Source organism: Dermochelys coriacea, chromosome 2 (genome assembly GCF_009764565.3).
Source record: "Dermochelys coriacea isolate rDerCor1 chromosome 2, rDerCor1.pri.v4, whole genome shotgun sequence".
Taxonomy (NCBI): domain Eukaryota; kingdom Metazoa; phylum Chordata; order Testudines; family Dermochelyidae; genus Dermochelys; species Dermochelys coriacea.
Window position 1 is genome coordinate 82,754,885 of NC_050069.1, and position 18,393 is coordinate 82,773,277.

An 18,393-nucleotide genomic window follows, 5' to 3' on the forward strand; every position below is an offset into this window, starting at 1 on the left:
TGACCATTCACCTGGGCCATAAGCCCCTGGATAAAGTAATCTGGTCTACGAAAGACTGGAATCAAATACCCCTTCCCCCACCTACCCTTCCAAAAATATATATTGCTCTTTGGAGGAAAAGTGGATGACTCCACCAATACAAGGTGGAACACTCCCTGTGAAGAGAATGGCAGCTATCAGATCAATATGGACATATGAATCGAATGCAGGTTTCATGGTTTCCTCAATTATCTTAGGTTTCAAAGTAGCAGCTGTATTAGTCTGTATCCGCAAAAAGAAAAGGAGGACTTGTGGCACCTCAGAGACTAACAAACTTACTTGAGCATAAGCTTTGGTGAGCTACAGCTCACTTCATCGGATGCATAAATGCATCCGATGAAGTGAGCTGTAGCTCATGAAAGTTTATGCTCAAATAAATTTGTTAGTCTCTAAAGTGCCACAAGTCCTCCTTTTCTTTTTGTCAATTATCTTAGCACTCTTAAAATGAAAGATGAATAAAAATTCGTTCAGCTGACCTCAGGCAAACACCTGCAGAAGAAGCCGATGCCATCAGGAACAGATCCATCAGAGAATTCTCTGACATGTGAAAAGCCTGTCTACTGCTTACCAGTGAAAAATCTCTTACTTAAGGCTATCTAGCCTCTGTCTCTGCACCTGGCAAATAATGTGTAATGCTCTTAGCAATGCAGCGCTTAGGTTTTATTAGACCTATTATTTTTTCTTTACCTGAAGACACATACACTTTCACATTTTAGCACTGAGCAATCACCACAAACAGGTGGCTCAAAACAATATGTATTTACAGCCCATTTTACTGCTAATGACTTTAAAAATCTAGTAATCTTTTTAAGATCCTAGCAAATATAATTGTTTCTTACCATTCAGTAGTGTTTGTTGAGCTGCAGTTTGGTGAGTATGTTTGCACTTGTATGTATGTTTCATCTGTCAAGCTAGTGGAATCTTTCAAATATAGTCAGACCAACATAAATCCACTTACATGTTTACAAGTTTTAATTATTTTTTCTGAGTGCGGGCTTTGCAGAACACAATCTCTCTGCACTCACACAAAGGCTTGTTCCCACATAGCCAATTATCTCCTCTCTGGTTTGGACACCAAACGGGACAGCAAAAATAATTTCCAGCCATGTCTCAAGAAAATGGCTTCACTAGCACAGAAAGAGAGCATGGATTGCAAAGGAGAAATCCCTATTGAGAACATATGTGTTTTCAACAGTTAATGGAATACATGAAAGCTCTGGGAAACATTGTTATGTATGGAGAATGATGCTGCATATAGCTCATAAACAAAACAGGCCCCACCCCTGAAATTCACTGCCTGTGGGTGCACCACTGTGCCTGTGCAGAGCCCCACCGAAGTAAGGGGGTTACCTTACGATTGTGCAGTCACTTGCAGGATCAGGGCTACAGTTAGAATCTTGAACTTATTAAAAAAAACACAGTGAAATAAGTTACAGCACTTAGTTATTATTGTGTGTATGGCACTAGCGCCTAGATGACCCAACTAAGATTGAGACCCCAAGCACAGAGTAAAACACAGTCTCTACCTACTTACCGTAAATAATTTCCACTCCCCATACCCTTTTTTAACTTGACACTATATTGTACAATACCTGTTTGTGTAAGGACAATGGCACACCCTACAGGAACCTTGATTGGCATCGCCAAAATAACCTTCTTTACAGCGGTCACATTTTTCCCCAGCAGTATTATGTTGACAGCCCTTAAAAATGAAACAAACAAGACAATTAACTGTGGCCTAACTTTGTAGGGTTTATTATCATTACCACTAGCAAATTATAGCTGATCTCTTCCAAACCTCTGAGGGTGTATTTGTTTCACCCACAGTTATGCATTTATTGCAAAACAGACTAATTAAATACTATTAAACTTATTTTAACAGGATACTCAAAGCAGCAGTGTAGTTGCTTAATGAGCATTGTTCCTTATGTGTGTATCTGTCTTGATATTTTGAGTGAATCCATTAAAAATAGGTCTGAATTCAACTTTAAATTTTGCATTTTAATGTATATTATAAAATCTGGGAAATTATGAACACTTTTAAAAATACACATTTAATTGAGTCCAGACATACCTCCTCCCTAAGTCCCAGGAAATTAATTTTAAAATTAGTCTGCTTAATAGATTCAGTTAATATTTTAATTTCATGTACTTTTCCCAATATGCATGTAATTTGTATTTCATTTACTAATTGGAATGAACAGTTAATGAATACTGAGAAAACAAATCTAACTGCCGTAGCCAACTCTTCCATGATAAGACTCCAGGGAATAAAACCTCATTTTAGAGACATTCGTATTCCCATTAGTGTCAATGAGTCATGTGTGTATTTGGTGGGCAGGCGGGACATTGCTTTTTGCTTCAACTAAAATTCTTATACACAAAATAATTGTTAATTTACAGCTGAAGTTGTTCAAACTCATTTTCTAGCAGCCATAGAAATCCAGGAAATTACCAATAAAGCCAATATTTGCATCCACATTAACCTTCATTCACATACTCTATCATCTAAGCATCATAAGCCTTTAACACACTTGTACTCCTCCACTCCACAGCTATACCCCCTTAGCACTCCGATGTACAATCTATCTCAGCAGTGCACACATTCAGTTCCTAACAGTCAAATGCACAACCTGATCTCTGACATCTGCATTAAGATGCCACTATACCTATGTCTATAGATAATATAAGTCTATAAGCTATTACTTGTACATGACACAGTACAGGGTCACTGATAAGTATTAAAAGTGGAATAGGTTAGAGGATTTGAGAAGCTGAACCAGAACTGTGGGTGGGGCATGGGGTAGGACAGCAGGACTTTGGGGGCGGGGAGGAGAAATGGACCTTTGGCTGGGTTCAAACAGATGTAGGGCAGGCTGTAGTTCCATTCTCATGAACCTCCTATGGCTCCGAGCAAAAACTCCTCTAGGCTCTGATTTGCAGCAGAGGGACTCCCCGCCCCACAAGTGACAGCAGGCTCTTCTGCCTTTTCCATCTCTTCTTGCACTCAAGCCCCCCCCCACCTTCTCCACCCAAGCATACACGTCTCCATTCATTCCCCCTACCTTCCCACATAGATCCATTCAACCCTATTTCTGCACAAGACCCATAACTTGTTTTGTGCTTAAGGGAAAGAATGAAAAATATGGCCTGTTTGTGAGAGGTTATGAGAATGCATGTGCGAAGTTGTACGTTGTGGGGACTGTGGCTGTTTTAGTTGGTGGGAAATACAATTTTAAAAACACACAGTCAGAACCCATTTTAAAAAATACAGCCTCCTCAAAAGCTGATGAATATTTTTCTTAAAAAATTACATGGAAAATTTACATGAATAGTTATTGTGGCAAATCTGAAGACTGAATTCAATAGTTAAAATGTGAAAGAGGGATTTTAATGCTGCTGCAGGTTCGAATCTCAAACCAAGCTTAACTCTGGAGTCACTACTGACCCCCGCTAAATATACATCCTGATTGCTGAGGGCTTGGCTACATGGTGCATTAGTACGCACCAGCAGGGGTGTGAATTCTAGTGAATGCCAGCATGGCGCACATCGACTGGCCAGGTGGACCTTGTTGGTGCCCACTAAAAGTTCCGTAGTGTGCACTGATGCATGACATCTGAAACAGTGCTAAGTTAATGCATGCTGGGGAACTTTCTGGCTATGCCTACTCTATGAGTTGGGGGTGCAATTCCCAGCTCAGGTACACCTACTTGTGCTAGCTCAATGAGCTAGTGTGAGTATAAATAGCAGTGTTGCCATGGTAACACAGGCAGCAGCAGCACGGGGGTCTGGTGAGTTTGTACTCTGCATGGCTAAGTCGTGCCCCCACTGCTGCCCATGGTACCAGCAACTACGTTACTCTTTATACTCGCGCTAGCCCTATGCGTACACAAGCTGGGAATCCCACTCCTAGTCCTTAACATAGCCATAGCTTTAGTGTACGCCAGTACAGTCCACGTGGCCACTTAGTGTGCATCATGCTAGGTGCACCAGAATTTACACCCCAGCTGGTGCACACTAATGCGGCGTGTAGACATACCCTGCAGTGCGGAAGCCAGGAGAAGTCTATAGAAATGGAGGGGAAAAGGTTTCTTGTGGCATGGGGAGCCTTTTATAGATTTCATACATGGATCACATTCAATGGACCATATCATCCCCTTTCATCTAGGAGGTGAAAGGAACAAAAATCCTATTCCAATGCCCCTAAAGCATGATGGACGGAAGCCAAAGCAGCAACGTCCTCATCATCCCTCCCTCAGAATTTAAGGGGGCATAGCCAAGTAGAGGGGAGATGTGACTGGAATTACAGCTACTCTTTGCAGCAGCATCCTTTAAAACTCCAGAGGAAGATATCAGAAACCCTGTCAGCATTAACTCACAACCTCCCCAACAGTCTACTCCTATGAGTGGGAAGAATGGGCAGGCTTTGGCAGATAGCTCCTGAGGAAACTGGGCTGTTGATGAAAGAAGAGTTCAGGGAGCACAACGGAGAGTGCACAAATGTTTTGATGTCTTCCCCCTGCTCCTCCTACAAAACAGACAAACCCCACCCAATGGGGTCAGAAGCTGGCAACTTTGGGCCTGATCTAAAGCCCACTGAAGTCAGTGGATAGACTTCTATCAACTACAATGGCCCTTTGTGAGTGTCCTCTGCACTAAGTTTTCCTGCATGACTTTGCTTATCTTATAGTTTGTCTCTAGAGCAGGGGATGTTTTATCTCAACATATTCATAAGTTAATTGTGCTTGCATCTAAATGACATTTTTAGGCTAAAAAAGTGAAGTTTACACTTTTCAGCCTTCTCTTGAACTGATCTAAACATCCTCATCTCTATCTTTCTGCTGCAGTGCTTTCCTGTCATGGCCTGTCCTGTCTCCCAATGAAGCACATTGTGAGTCATTCCCTGGAACATGCTGAACTGTCTCATAACTAACATTTAACCAAAAGGATTTGTTGAAACAAAGTCAAAGGGTATTGCATATTGCAAAGGAATGCGCTGTAGGCAGGCAGAATTAATAGCTTACAAAAAATAAACGGGAAAATAAATCATGAAAGAGAATTTGTTTACATAAAAGGTGTGCAGTTAAGAATTAGCAAAAATTTTTAAGTTGGAATTTTTCAGAATAAACCATAAAAACGAAAGTGTTATTTAATTGTCAAGAATATAAACTAGAAAAACACAGTAGGCTAAATTTCATGCTCACACAACCACTGGGATTCCTTGACTTCAGTGGGGTTACTCCAGACTTAAAATGTTATCTGGGAGCAGAATTCACCTCACTGGACCTACAGTTCAATTGCAGATTTGTAATTCATCTAACTTCTCTCCTCCTAGCCCAATCCTGTCTTCTCCAGTACATATTATCTGTGTAATTGTAATCTAAGATTTGTTTTGCAAAGTGAGCAAGCAAACAGTGTCTTAGTTTTTCAAGAATGTAATTATTTATTTGAATATGGGGTTGGCTCCTACAAACCCTGATGTGCATAGTGCTACGGACTACCCATGAGAGTAGAAGTTTGCTGGACTGGACTCTATAAGATAACTAAGGCCCTGATCCTGCAAACACTTACCCATGTGCTTAATTGAGGGGACTTGGGTAGCATGGGACAACCAGAGTTGTGGAAAGAGGCACGGGAGAAATGTGGAATGAAGACTGAATGAAACTACTGACCTGTGCAAAGTTAAGCATGTGCAAAGTGTTTGTAGGATTGGGACCTAAATGCATACACAGTAAAAAATTCAGGTAATCTAATTCAGTCAAAGAATTGAACCAGTTACACAAGAATCATTTTGTGGCAATAATGAAGAAAGGAATGCTATGTCTTCCACAGTTCAGAAAAGAAATGGATAGTCTGCTTTTCTACATTAGTTTCAACAATATTAATGTTTTACTTACAATACATATTCCAGAACCATCCTGGCATCTATTTGAATTTCCATTGCAATTGCAGGGTTCACAGCGTCCTGTAAATAATCCTTTATTTTCACGATAAAATCCAGGGCTACATTCCTATTAAGTATACAGGAAAATATACATGTGTAAATAAAAGTGGGGGAAAAAGGATTCCACAGCCTCCAAAAATCAATATTTTAAAATCTGTTGGCCACACCCAGAAAACTATAGTACAAAGTGTTTTCTGATAAGCTTTTTTTGGAGCAAATTGTTACTTTCTTAATCATACTAATTTTAGCTTATAAAGTGGCAAGGGAGCAGATGAAAGGGACTCCAGCTGCATATCAGCTGGTGGCCAATCATTTCAAATAATGTTATAAAAATAATGCAGCTTTCAAAGTGGAATTGTATCACACAGGCTTTGGGGGTTGGGTGTGGTAATAGACAAGTGGGTTTGTTTCTACAGAGATATGCTGGCCAAAACATAGAATCATGGGGGGAGGGATGAGAGGTAGAGGAAAATACCATTACTCCAGCCCATGAACTGTTAAAGCACTTGGGACCTAATCTGCAAACACTTAAGCATGTCCTCACCTTTATCCCATTGATTTAAATGGGACTACTCACAGTACTTAAATTAACTATGTGCATACGTATTTGCAGGATCAGGGCCTTGCTGAGTAGCTGCACTACTGCTCCCTACTCTGGCAGCAGTATTCCATCATCCTGACCCTTACAGAAGACTGCTGAGCAAGACATTTCCTGCGGCTAAGCAAAGGGGTCTAGAATTTGGCTTTTAAACAATAGCCACAGAAGATGTTAATGTAGATTTATAACAGAAGGTTCTCGAAGGGCTGCCTATAGGCACTTCATATGTTATAGTGGTTACATAAAATCTTAGTGCCCAGGTAACTACAGTGTATTCTTTAGAAACACTTCCACTGTGGTAACTTCTATATTAACTCGTCATGATTTCCAAAATTATTCTACCTGGAGCTATATGAAGCCACGTTTAGGCAGAGTGAGACAAGGTTCTAAAATATACAGCAGTTTGATTTTAAAGTACAGGCTTGTCCTAGGGACCAGTGACACATGAAAAGAATGTTCAGTCACTGAAAGCACGTGAGCAGAATTTATATTGTATGTCAGATCAATCATAGTCAATTTTAAATAGGGAAACAGAGAAGTTGAACTGGAGAGAGATAATGAAAAGGAAGCAAGAGACAACTGTCAGCAGTATTAGCCTGTATCATTTAGGTGCTAACTAATATGTTGATATCAGATCATTACTGGCATGGGAGCAGAAGCAGGGAGGGTGAAAAGAGCTTTTCCCACTATTTGAGCCTCTTTATTCATGGACCAGCCTTAACTGCAGTACCTGTATTCTTCTGACTGCTCCCTGTGGGGGCCTTCTGGAGTACTAGGCACCCCAGAATGGCATGACATGGTCCTTCTCCCCAACCCCTCCTCAATGAGAGCTGAACTGGCTGGCTGTACATGAGATCACATGCTACATCCTTCTAAGAGGCAGTAGGGGACTGTGATACCTTGGGCACACTGTGCTTTTCAAAATGCCTCCAGGAGTTACCCCTCAGGCAGTGCAGCTCTGCACAGTTCCCATCAGGCCTCTGCCTAAAGGGCAGAATCTGGCCCAAAACATATTTAATAAAATAAGTGGCACATGAACTACAAATCCTGCAAATTCTTGCTCAGATGAGTTATGCCACTGAGCTCCATGGGACCACTCACGGGAGTAAGGGTTGGCAGAATCAGGCTATACACTGTAGTCTAGTTGCTTTAGGCATGAGTATTTATGAAAGATTCTGACTGAGAATTAGGTATTTATTAAACATACATTTGGCAGAGAAAAACCTCAGCCCTGCAGTGCACAAGGATTTTAACAGAATACTGCAATGAAAGTTGTTGATGTTTAAACAATGAGAGTTCACCTATGATCTGTTGGAAATTCCACCCTCGCTTTCAGTGGTATGTGGGATTAATGTAATTAAATGTACATAAGGCCTGATCCTGCACCATTTAAATCAATATGAGTTTTAATATTGACTTCACTGGGAGCAAGGGCTGAACCCATTATTTGCCCCCCTCTGACTTTTTTCAGATACATTTTAATAAATGCAGGGACCTATGCTCCCTGGATTTATACATGTAACCTACATAATAGCCAACAGGCAGTCAGTATTCCCACTTTCTGAGGAGACTAGCCACCTTAATATTTGAAACAGCTCAACCAATAGAAATATAGCTTCACAAGGATTATTTATAACAAAGCAAAGCAAAAATGAATACACCTACTTTATTAGTGTATCCACATGTATTTGAACAAATCTATGCTGCTCTTTCCTCTTTCAATTTTTACTATTTACATTTAAAATTTGTAACACTAACACACACTGGAGTACTGAAGCATTCTGATTTGAGGACAACTGTCACTGCAGCTTCATTTTGCAATATTCACTTCATGTGAACAAAAAGCTCTTAACCAATCAAAGGTACACAGAAGCTGTTAAACGCTCTGGCTTTTGTGGACAGTGGTAAACAATCTACTACCAATAGTACGATCTTTCTTGTAATGTAATTCAAGGTTAGGAGATTCTCATTCTTATTGTTTGAATTTCAAGAACTGCATAACTCAGTGAGAAAGAAAGAAAGAAAGAAAGAAAGAAAGAAAGAAAGAAAGAAAGAAAGAAAGAAAGAAAGAAAGAAAGAAAGAAATTACCTCTTTTGGTTTAAAATCCAAATGAATTTGTTGCTGCTGACCTCTGCCCTGCAGGTGAGGAAATGCTAGCCTCTGTTGTACATCTTGTCCCATGCAATGCCCCAGAGCTATTAACAAGACAACTAGCCATCCTATATTCTTCGGCCTCTGTTTTTCGGCCGTCATTCTGCTTAGCTCTTAGCTTGGCTGTTCACATACAGTATTCTTTCACTATTCAAACCTTCTCTTATACTCCGCCTTATTGTTCAGCTTCTGACTCAGATAAGAGGCTGTATGCTGCGATGGGCCCCACCTTTAAACTTTATACATGAGTCAGGTTGTACAGCACAAATAACAGTTCCTGAGGTTAAACAGCCAGGCTGTAACTCCTGTAAGTGAATGTATATCTAACATAAGGTGTGGCAGGCATCACCTTCTCCCCACCTAACGTAGTCAGACAGAGCTAGATGATTAGAACAGGAAATCATAGATTGAGTAATACTGCAAAAACGGGAAAAGCTTATGAGCTACATCAAGTCCGTGGTTCGACTGCTTCCTTTAGGCTATTTATTTTTTTCAATGCAGGGGAGGAAAAACGGATAGGAAATAAAGATAGCACATTGCAGGTGGTGAGGTGGGAGTGGGAGAATTTCAGTCTATATTAAATGCAAGCCCAAGTGTGCTGATCAGTTGTATTTCACTTATAACACAGAGCATGGACCGTATGAAAAATAATTTCTGAAAATATTTTCACAATGATATTCAGGAAACAATGTGCTATTACTTGGCCAGGAGACAAAAATGAAAGACCCAGACCAATAATACATACAGCTTGTTCAATCAGTCTCTCAGTTGCTGTTCTGCTCCATTCACTACTCTTTCATTCTCATTTTAAGATGTATTGATTACAGGTTAGTGTAGCAACTGCTACTTTAACTCTTAAGCATTTTTGAGCACGTAACTAATTCTACACATTCTGTACAATCTGTTCTTTGTTTCTCTCTTCCATATTTCACTCTGTTCCCAAGGGTCTGAGTAGTCAGCCAATTATCATTACCAAGTATGGGACCCAGCTCTCCAGAGTCTCCAGTCAAGGTTTGCAAAATGAAAAGGAATACTTGTGGCACCTTAGAGACTAACCAATTTATTTGAGCATAAGCTTTCGTGAGCTACAGCTCACTTCATCGGATGCATTTGGTGGAAAATACAGTGGGGAGATTTATATACACACACAGAGAACATGAAACAAAGGGTTTTATCATACACACTGTAAGGAGAGTGATCACTTAAGATGATCCATTACCAGCGGGGGGGGGGGGGGGAGAAAAACCTTTCATGGTGACAAGCAAGGTAGGCTATTTCCAGCAGTTAACAAGAACATCTGAGGAACAGTGGGGGGTGGGGTGGGGGACAAATAACATGGGGAAATAGTTTTACTTTGTGTAATGACTCATCCACTCCCAGTCTCTATTCAAGCCTAAGTTAATTGTATCCAGTTTGCAAATTAATTCCAATTTAGCAGTCTCTCGTTGGAGTCTGTTTTTGAAGTTTTTTTGTTGAAGGATAGCCACCCTCAGATCTGTAATCGAGTGACCGGAGAGATTGAAGTGTTCTCCGACTGATTTTTGAATGTTATAACTCTTGACGTCTGATTTGTGTCCATTTATTCTTTTACGTAGAGACTGTCCAGTTTGACCAATGTACATGGCAGAGGGGCACTGCTGGCACATGATGGCATATATCACATTGATAGATGCGCAGGTGAACGAGCCTCTGATAGTGTGGCTGATGTGATTAGGCCCTATGATGGTGTCCCCTGAATAGATATGTGGACAGAGTTGGCAACGGGCTTTGGTGCAAGGATAGGTTCCTGGTTTAGTGGTTCTGTTGTGTGGTGTGTGGTTGCTGGTGAGTATTTGCTTCAGGTTGTGGGGCTGTCTGTAAGCAAGGACTGGCCTGTCTCCCAAGATCTGTGAGAGTGATGGGTCGTCCTTCAAGATAGGTTGTAGATCCTTGATGATGCATTGAAGAGGTTTTAGTCGGGGGCTGAAGGTGATGGCTAGTGGCGTTCTGTTATTTTCTTTGTGGGGCCTGTCCTGTAGTAGGTGACTTCAGGGTACTCTTCTGACTCTCGAAACAGCAGACTGGACTTCTACATAGAGTGCTTCCGCTGACGTGCACAGGCTGAAATTGTGGAAAAGCAGCATCACTTGCCCCATAACCTCAGCCGTGCAGAACACAATGCCATCCATAGCCTGAGAAACAACTCTGACATCATAATCAAAAAGGCTGACAAAGGAGGTGCTGTCGTCATCATGAATAGGTCGGATCATGAACAAGAGGCTACTAGGCAGCTCTCCAACACCACTTTCTACAAGCCATTACCCTCTGATCCCACTGAGGGTTACCAAAAGAAACTACAGCATTTGCTTAAGAAACTCCCTGAAAAAGCACAAGAACAAATCCGCACAGACACACCCCTGGAGCCCCGACCTGGGGTATTCTATCTGCTACCCAAGATCCATAAACCTGGACGCCCCATCATCTCAGGCATTGGCACCCTGATAGCAGGATTGTCTGGCTATGTAGACTCCCTCCTCAGGCCCTACGTTACCAGCACTCCCAGCTATCTTCGAGATACCACTGACTTCCTGCGGAAACTACAATCCATCAGTGATCTTCCTAAAAACACCATCCTAGCCACTATGGATGTAGAAACCCTCTACATCAACATTCCACACAAAGATGGACTACAAGCCGTCAGGAACAGTATCCCCGATAATGTCACGGCTAACCTGGTGGCTGAACTTTGGGACTTTGTCCTCACTCATAACTATTTCACATTTGATGACAACGTATACCTTCAAATCAGCGGCACTGCGATGGGTACCTGCATGGCCACACAGTATGCCAACATTTTTATGGTGACTTAGAACAACGCTTCCTCAGCTCTCGTCCCCTAATACCCCTACTCTACTTGCGCTACATTGATGACATCTTCATCATCTGGACCCATGGAAAAGAAGCCCTTGAGGAATTCCACCATGATTTCAATAATTTCCATCCCACCATCAACCTCAGCCTGGACCAGTCCACACAAGAGATCCACTTCCTGGACACTACGGTGCTAATAAGCGATGGTCACATAAACACCACCCTATATCGGAAACCTACTGACCGCTATTCCTACCTACATGCCTCTAGCTTTCATCCAGATCACACCACACGATCCATTGTCTACAGCCAAGCTCTCTGATATAACCGCATTTGCTCCAACCCCTCAGACAGAGACAAACACCTACAAGATCTCTATCATGCATTCTTACAACTATAATACCCACCTGCTGAAGTGAAGAAACAGACTGGCAGAGCCAGAAGAGTACCCAGAAGTCATCTACTACAGGACAGGCCCCACAAAGAAAATAACAGAACGCCATTAGCCATCACCTTCAGCCCCCAACTAAAACCTCTCCAATGCATCATCAAGGATCTACAACCTATCCTGAAGGATGACCCATCACTCTCACAGATCTTGGGAGACAGGCCAGTCCTTGCTTACAGACAGCCCCACAACCTGAAGCAAATACTCACCAGCAACCACACACCACACAACAGAACCAATAACCCAGAAACCTATTCTTGCAACAAAGCCCGTTGCCAACTCTGTCCACATATCTATTCAGGGGACACCATCATAGGGCCTAATCATATCAGCCACACTATCAGAGGCTCGTTCACCTGCGCATCTACCAATGTGATATATGTCATCATGTGCCAGCAATGCCCCTCTGCCATGTACATTGGTCAAACGGACAGTCTCTACGTAAAAGAATAAATGGACACAAATCAGACGTCAAGAATTATAACATTCAAAAACCAGTCGGAGAACACTTCAGTCTCTCCAGTCACTCGATTACAGACCTGAGGGTGGCTATCCTTCAACAAAAACACTTCTAAAACAGACTCCAGCGAGAGACTGCTGAATTGGAATTAATTTGCAAACTGGATACAATTAACTTAGGCTTGAATAGAGACTGGGAGTGGATGAATCATTACACAAAGTAAAACTATTTCCCCATGTTTCTTCTCCCCCCCACCCAACCCCTCACTGTTCCTCAGACATTCTTGTTAACTGCTGGAAATGGCCCACCTTGCTTGTCACCATGAAAGATTTTCCTCCTTTCCCCCCCTCCTGCTTGTGATGGCTCATCTTAAGTGATCACTCTCCTTACAGTGTGTATGATAAAACCCGTTGTTTCATGTTCTCTGTGTGTGTATATAAATATCCCCACTGTATTTTCCACCGAATGCATCCGATGAAGTGAGTTGTAGCTCACGAAAGCTTATGCTCAAATAAATTGGTTAGTCTCTAAGGTGCCACAAGTACTCCTTTTCTTTTTGCGAATACAGACTAACACGGCTGCTACTCTGAAACCAGTCAAGGTTTGAAGTTTAAAGCTTCGCCTCTGCTGTTACTGTACAATATAGTCCACTTAGAGAGGTTCATAGATTTTAGGGCCAAAAGGGATCAATATGGTTATCGAGTATGATCTCCTACCTAATACAGGCCCTAGAATTTAACCCGGTAATTCCTGCATTAAGCCCATAAATTGTTTGAGCTATCTTTTATAGCATATCTCTTAGAAAGACATTCAGTCTTGATGTAAAAATCTCAAGTAATGGAGAATATTAGGTGAGTTCCAATGGATAATTTTCCTCACTGTTAAAAATGTACAAATAATTTCTAGTGTGAATTTGTCTCGCTTCAGCTTCTAGCCACTGTATCTCATTATGCCTTTGCTAAATTAAAGAGTCCTCTATTATCAGAAATCTTCCCCCCATCTACATACTTATAGACCATGATCAAGTCAACGCTTAACCTTCTTTTGGATAAGCTAAATTAGATTGATCTTCTTTAGTCTTGCGCTGTATGTGACAGAAAATATTATTCATATAACACACACACTTTATACATGCATGGTCGCAGCTAAATGGAGCACAAATTCCACAAAAGGTATCTAATTCACCTATTCCTCTTTAGAGTGCCTTTCACACACTGAAGGAATTTTAAGCCCAAATCCTCAAAGGGAGTTAGGTGCCTAAATACCTCTGAGGATCTGGGCCCTAGCTATCAAAACTGTACATAAACTTATCTATAAAGTGCTTAAAATTAACCAGTACTGCTAACAATTAGTCTTTTTTCTCTAACTAAATCAATACAGTTGTGAGCAACATATCAAAAATGATACAATGAAGAGGCAAAGAAAATTTCCTACCTGACATGAGTCACCCACATAGTCAGGGGGGCAGGAGCATATCTCTACATTATATGCAATGCTTCCACTTCCTGTACTTGTGGCTTCTTCCAGCCCAACCTCACCCAGGGTTAACCTCTGAGTCTCCGTGTAGTAGAGACCTCTGATGTGTAAGCCATCTAGTCTAGACAGGACCATCATCAGTTCTTCTCTAGATACCAGGTTATTGTTGTTCGCATGTCTGAAGTTTCCCTGTACATTAATAATATAAAGTAAATATGGCCCTGGGGTGAGTTAACCTCCAATTAGCTTGGTGGAAACAGACACTGCAACAAAAAGGGAGGACATTAACAGAAAACAATCACCAAACACCACTTCCTGCAGACTCAGGGAAGGGAGGGTGAAATAGACGTAAGAAAAGTGGGTAGCAGGTATGTAAAGAAATGAAGGGTGGGAAAAGGAATGTGGGAACATCGAGAAAGGACATAAGAAACCCATATACAAACTTTGTATATTTGCTAGCCAAGCAACTGAGACTATGTATCAGCCCCAATTGACTGTAGAAGACCTGTGAGGGAAGTCTGGAAGTCAGCTGGAGAACAGCAGAGAAAGAGCATTGGTAGGGATGTCTCCCCCAGGAAGAAAGGAGCTGATTAAGCATTTTTGATGATTGGAAAATGTCACTTAGTGATTCAAGGAACAGGAGATGTTCTTGGTGCCTGAAAGCCAACAGTAGAAGGAAATGGCGCCACAGAGAGTTGAAGTAGAGTGAGACTCTGTAGGAAGTGGACCTGTGTAATGAGAGGCCTGGACTTGACATGACTCACAGCCACCTTGTGTATGGATTTAGCATAACTCACAGCCATTTCAGCCACCATCATTTGGAAACAAAACTACAGAGTCAGGGGAATTCAGCCTTGGTGTAGGCAGACAGATAGAAAAGCATTAGCTGCAGATGCAGCCCTACTAACAGGAGATAGATATATATTCACAAAGTCATGAGAATGGGAGAGAATGGACAAAGTAACCTTGAGTTTCTGCAGTTTCTTCCTGATAATAAAAAAGTATGAGGTTTTGCTGTTGCAAGTGTATCCCACTAACAAAGCATAAAGATAAGTAAACCTTGAGAAGTTATTACTAACTTTAAAAAATGCAAAAGCTAATGAGTAGATTGTCTTAGGCATGTGAACTCCTGTATAGTGAAAATGATTGCATAGCTATGTTTTAAGTAAAATAATTTAAGGCATAGGTAAGAGTGAGCCTCATTTTAATTATATAATGAGGGTCAGAAAAGAAGCACTTTGGAACTTAATTCTGGGATACACCTCAAGATGAAAGCTGCTAGAACTTTTTAATCCCTGCATGACCAGACTGTGTAGAAGCTGGAGTCGACGACACGACCCTGACTGGCTATTGGGAGACGTCTATCTGTTTTACTGGGAGTAGTGGCATAAGATGCTTGGCATGTGTATTCTGTTGATTTGTTGCTAATTGTTAATAAATACTTGTACATATTTAAGGGTATTCACTGTGTGATGGTTCTTTCATTGGGAAAAGGCCTCACAGACCCATAGAGATCTGAGTCCACTGGGAATGGGTGTTAGCCCTGAGCCCATGGAGGAGTAGTGCCCTGACCCCAGAGAGGGGTAAAGTTGGGTCCCTTATGTCCTGAGTACCCACGATTATGGTTATGGGGTGGGAGCCCTATATTACACCTTCAGTACCCACAAGGGCTTGTAGGGTGGAGCCGTAAATTGTGTGGGTAACACCTGAGGCAACTGGGGATCTGTCTCAAGAGAAGAGAGCTGAAGACCCAAGTTGGGGCTGCCACAGTCATCCCAAATCATGGAAAAAAATCACTGATCAGCCAAAATAGGGGTCCAGGAAAGAACTCACTCTCTCTAAGAGGAAAATCTCCATGAAAGACTCTTTATTTTTTAAAGGAGTAGGCCTTCCTTAGATGTCCAGTCCCTGGAGAGATTGTTCTTTTAGTTCAGGGGATTAAATGGCATCAATCCATCACTGGACACAAGTTTAACTCAGTGTGGAATTTGGCCTGCCAAATCCTTATTTTGTTGTTGATACCTGAGCCAGAAAGAACCCAGATTGACTCTTCTGATCCCAGTCTGAGTTTGCAGGGCTGGCAGTTAGGGAGGAGAAAGTATTATTTGTAAACTGAACATTTTTGATCTAGAAACCATTGAGAGACAATATGGAACTTCCTGAGCCAAATTTTAAGTGGTTGCTACCAATATTAATAATACCTTACCCTTTCAAGACACTTGTCTTCCCATTTGTCATTCAAGTCTGCAACGCATATGTTTATATCCTTTAAAATTATCAACTATTTTGTAAGTCTAACTACTTTAAAGTAACTTTTGCATATATGTTGTCCATATTTTTAGATTATATAGGGAAGAGGTAATGTCATATGAAACAAATAGTAAACTCCTAAAAAAAAAGATTAAATCTTCTTTTTATTTTATTGATTTCCTCCCAAACAAATATAAGCGGAGGAGAAAAAAGACAAAAAACAAAAAAGTAAAGAAAGGGAAAGGAAAACAAGGAAGGGGGAAAGGGAGGGGAAAGGAGAGCAATATCTAGGTTTCCCCCTCCATTAGGAATTAATCAAACATTTCTAAAAAGGCACACCAATTGTGTCTGAGATCCTTCTTTTCCAAAATATTACCAGCTCTTTAGCTGCCAGATCAGCCAAGTCAATGTGCCAAGCTTCTATCCCTGGAGACAGTCTGCTCTTCCAACTAAGCAAAATGACTCACTTGGCTACAAAGCACTGCTCTAGAGAACCAAGATTTCCATGAGTTGGTGGGTTTCCAAGATGATGGGACATAACCCAAAACACTGTTCTGAGAACTAATTTTTAAGAAGATACCCAAAATCATATTAATCCTCCTACCTATTTCTAGCCAAAACGATTGTATCTTGGGTCTGTCCCAAAACATGTGAGCCAGTGTGACTCCAGGAGAACCACATCTCCAGCAGCCACCTGATCTGGCAATGCTGATGTACTATAATGATGTACATGTATATATGCGATGAAATCTTAAACTATCCCATTTATATTTCTTACCTCAACTAGCTGCAAACGGCTATAATACTGTCGGTCGGGCAATGGGTTGTTAGGATCCACATAAACAATTTTCATTTGCTGACCCTGTGCAAGAATAATGCTTTCATGCTGAAATTTGAATACTTTTAATTTGATGATATTGATATGCAGTATAAGCTGCTGAAGCACAGCCATTCTGTCATTCAGCAGATACAACTTAAGTTACAATACTTTAATGGTATTCACTATGACAACAAAAAGATGCACTTTTGGGTGAGGATGGGAAGGGAAGTAAAAACAAAATATGACCCAGAAAAGTTTCTGACCTTCAATCCTGATGCAGTGAGACAGTCAGATCAGATATTATTACAATGCTCTATGCAACATATTTCTCAGCCAGTACATTAGAAGGTTGGATTAAAATTAAAGATGGGTGGAAGAAGCTGTATTCAGATTCCCATCAAGTTTAAGGTACGCTTTGGGTTTGGATTTGATAGCATGAAAATCTCATGAGAAGAGATACTCTTGTAAAATTTCAGCTGCATTTGAACCAGAAAAGAAGCTGCCCTCCTGTTTTGTGCCAGATTCAGACACGGGGATTTAAATAACAAATTTAAGGATCTAACTTTGGCCCGTAGCTAGTTAAATTCAAATCTGATTGACCTGAAGTATATTTCTACCCATTCAGCAAAATCTTATGCTTAACTTTACACAGATGAAAAGTCCCAGTGAATGAATAGGATTAATCCCACATGTAAAACAAAGAACACATAGAAGTCTTTCCAAGATCAAGGTTCTTCTTGGTAACAAATGTGCAAGGCTATGATTTATCTTTTTAACTGGATATTTTAAGGGGAAAATTCCATTTTATCTTTTTGTTGCACTCAAGTCAGATACGTGTAATAAGAAGTTACCTTAGCAAAACAGCTAGATATGAGAATGGCTTTGAACAAAATTTAATAAGAACACTTGTAGAAATGCAGCATCACTGTAATATATACTTTTAGAATGCTTTACTAAAGAGCAATCTTTTCCAATAGTACATTTTAGATAACTGAAAAAATAGCACTGTGTTGAGATTTCTTGAAAAATACTAAATGTGAAACAAAGTATTTCCCTGATTTCAAAAAGCAACAATAGAATACTTACTGTTAGCTGTACATCATGTCTTTTATCTAGAAGAATCATGCCTTCACTAGGTAAGCCAAAAGATTTCACTAAGTAACTTAGGTAGCCACCATACGAAGAAAGCTATGACAAAATGTTCAAGATGATAAAGAGTTTACTGCAGTTTTGCCAAATACTAAAATCATTTTGTATTTGTTCTCCCTCCGACCCCGCCATACATTGTAAATAGCATACTTTCTCTTTGTTCCTCTATTCTAAATGTGCAAATATGCATTGCTTGAAAACAAAAA

At 40.8% G+C, this 18,393-nt stretch overlaps 1 protein-coding gene across 3 annotated transcripts in view; it reads right to left on the minus strand.

Annotated features, from left to right (window-relative positions):
- The window catches only part of LAMA3 (laminin subunit alpha 3), a 187,375-nt gene that overhangs the window by 44,317 nt on the left and 124,665 nt on the right, over positions 1-18,393 (minus strand). For all 3 annotated transcript variants that reach the window (XM_043507984.1, XM_043507982.1, XM_038391479.2), the window contains exons 39-43: positions 18,125-18,226; positions 16,997-17,080; positions 13,927-14,157; positions 5,938-6,051; positions 1,632-1,741 (exon numbers count right to left, since the gene is read on the minus strand). In XM_043507984.1, the coding sequence (XP_043363919.1) occupies positions 1,632-1,741; positions 5,938-6,051; positions 13,927-14,157; positions 16,997-17,080; positions 18,125-18,226 (641 nt within the window). The remainder of the gene's footprint in view (positions 1-1,631; positions 1,742-5,937; positions 6,052-13,926; positions 14,158-16,996; positions 17,081-18,124; positions 18,227-18,393) is intronic.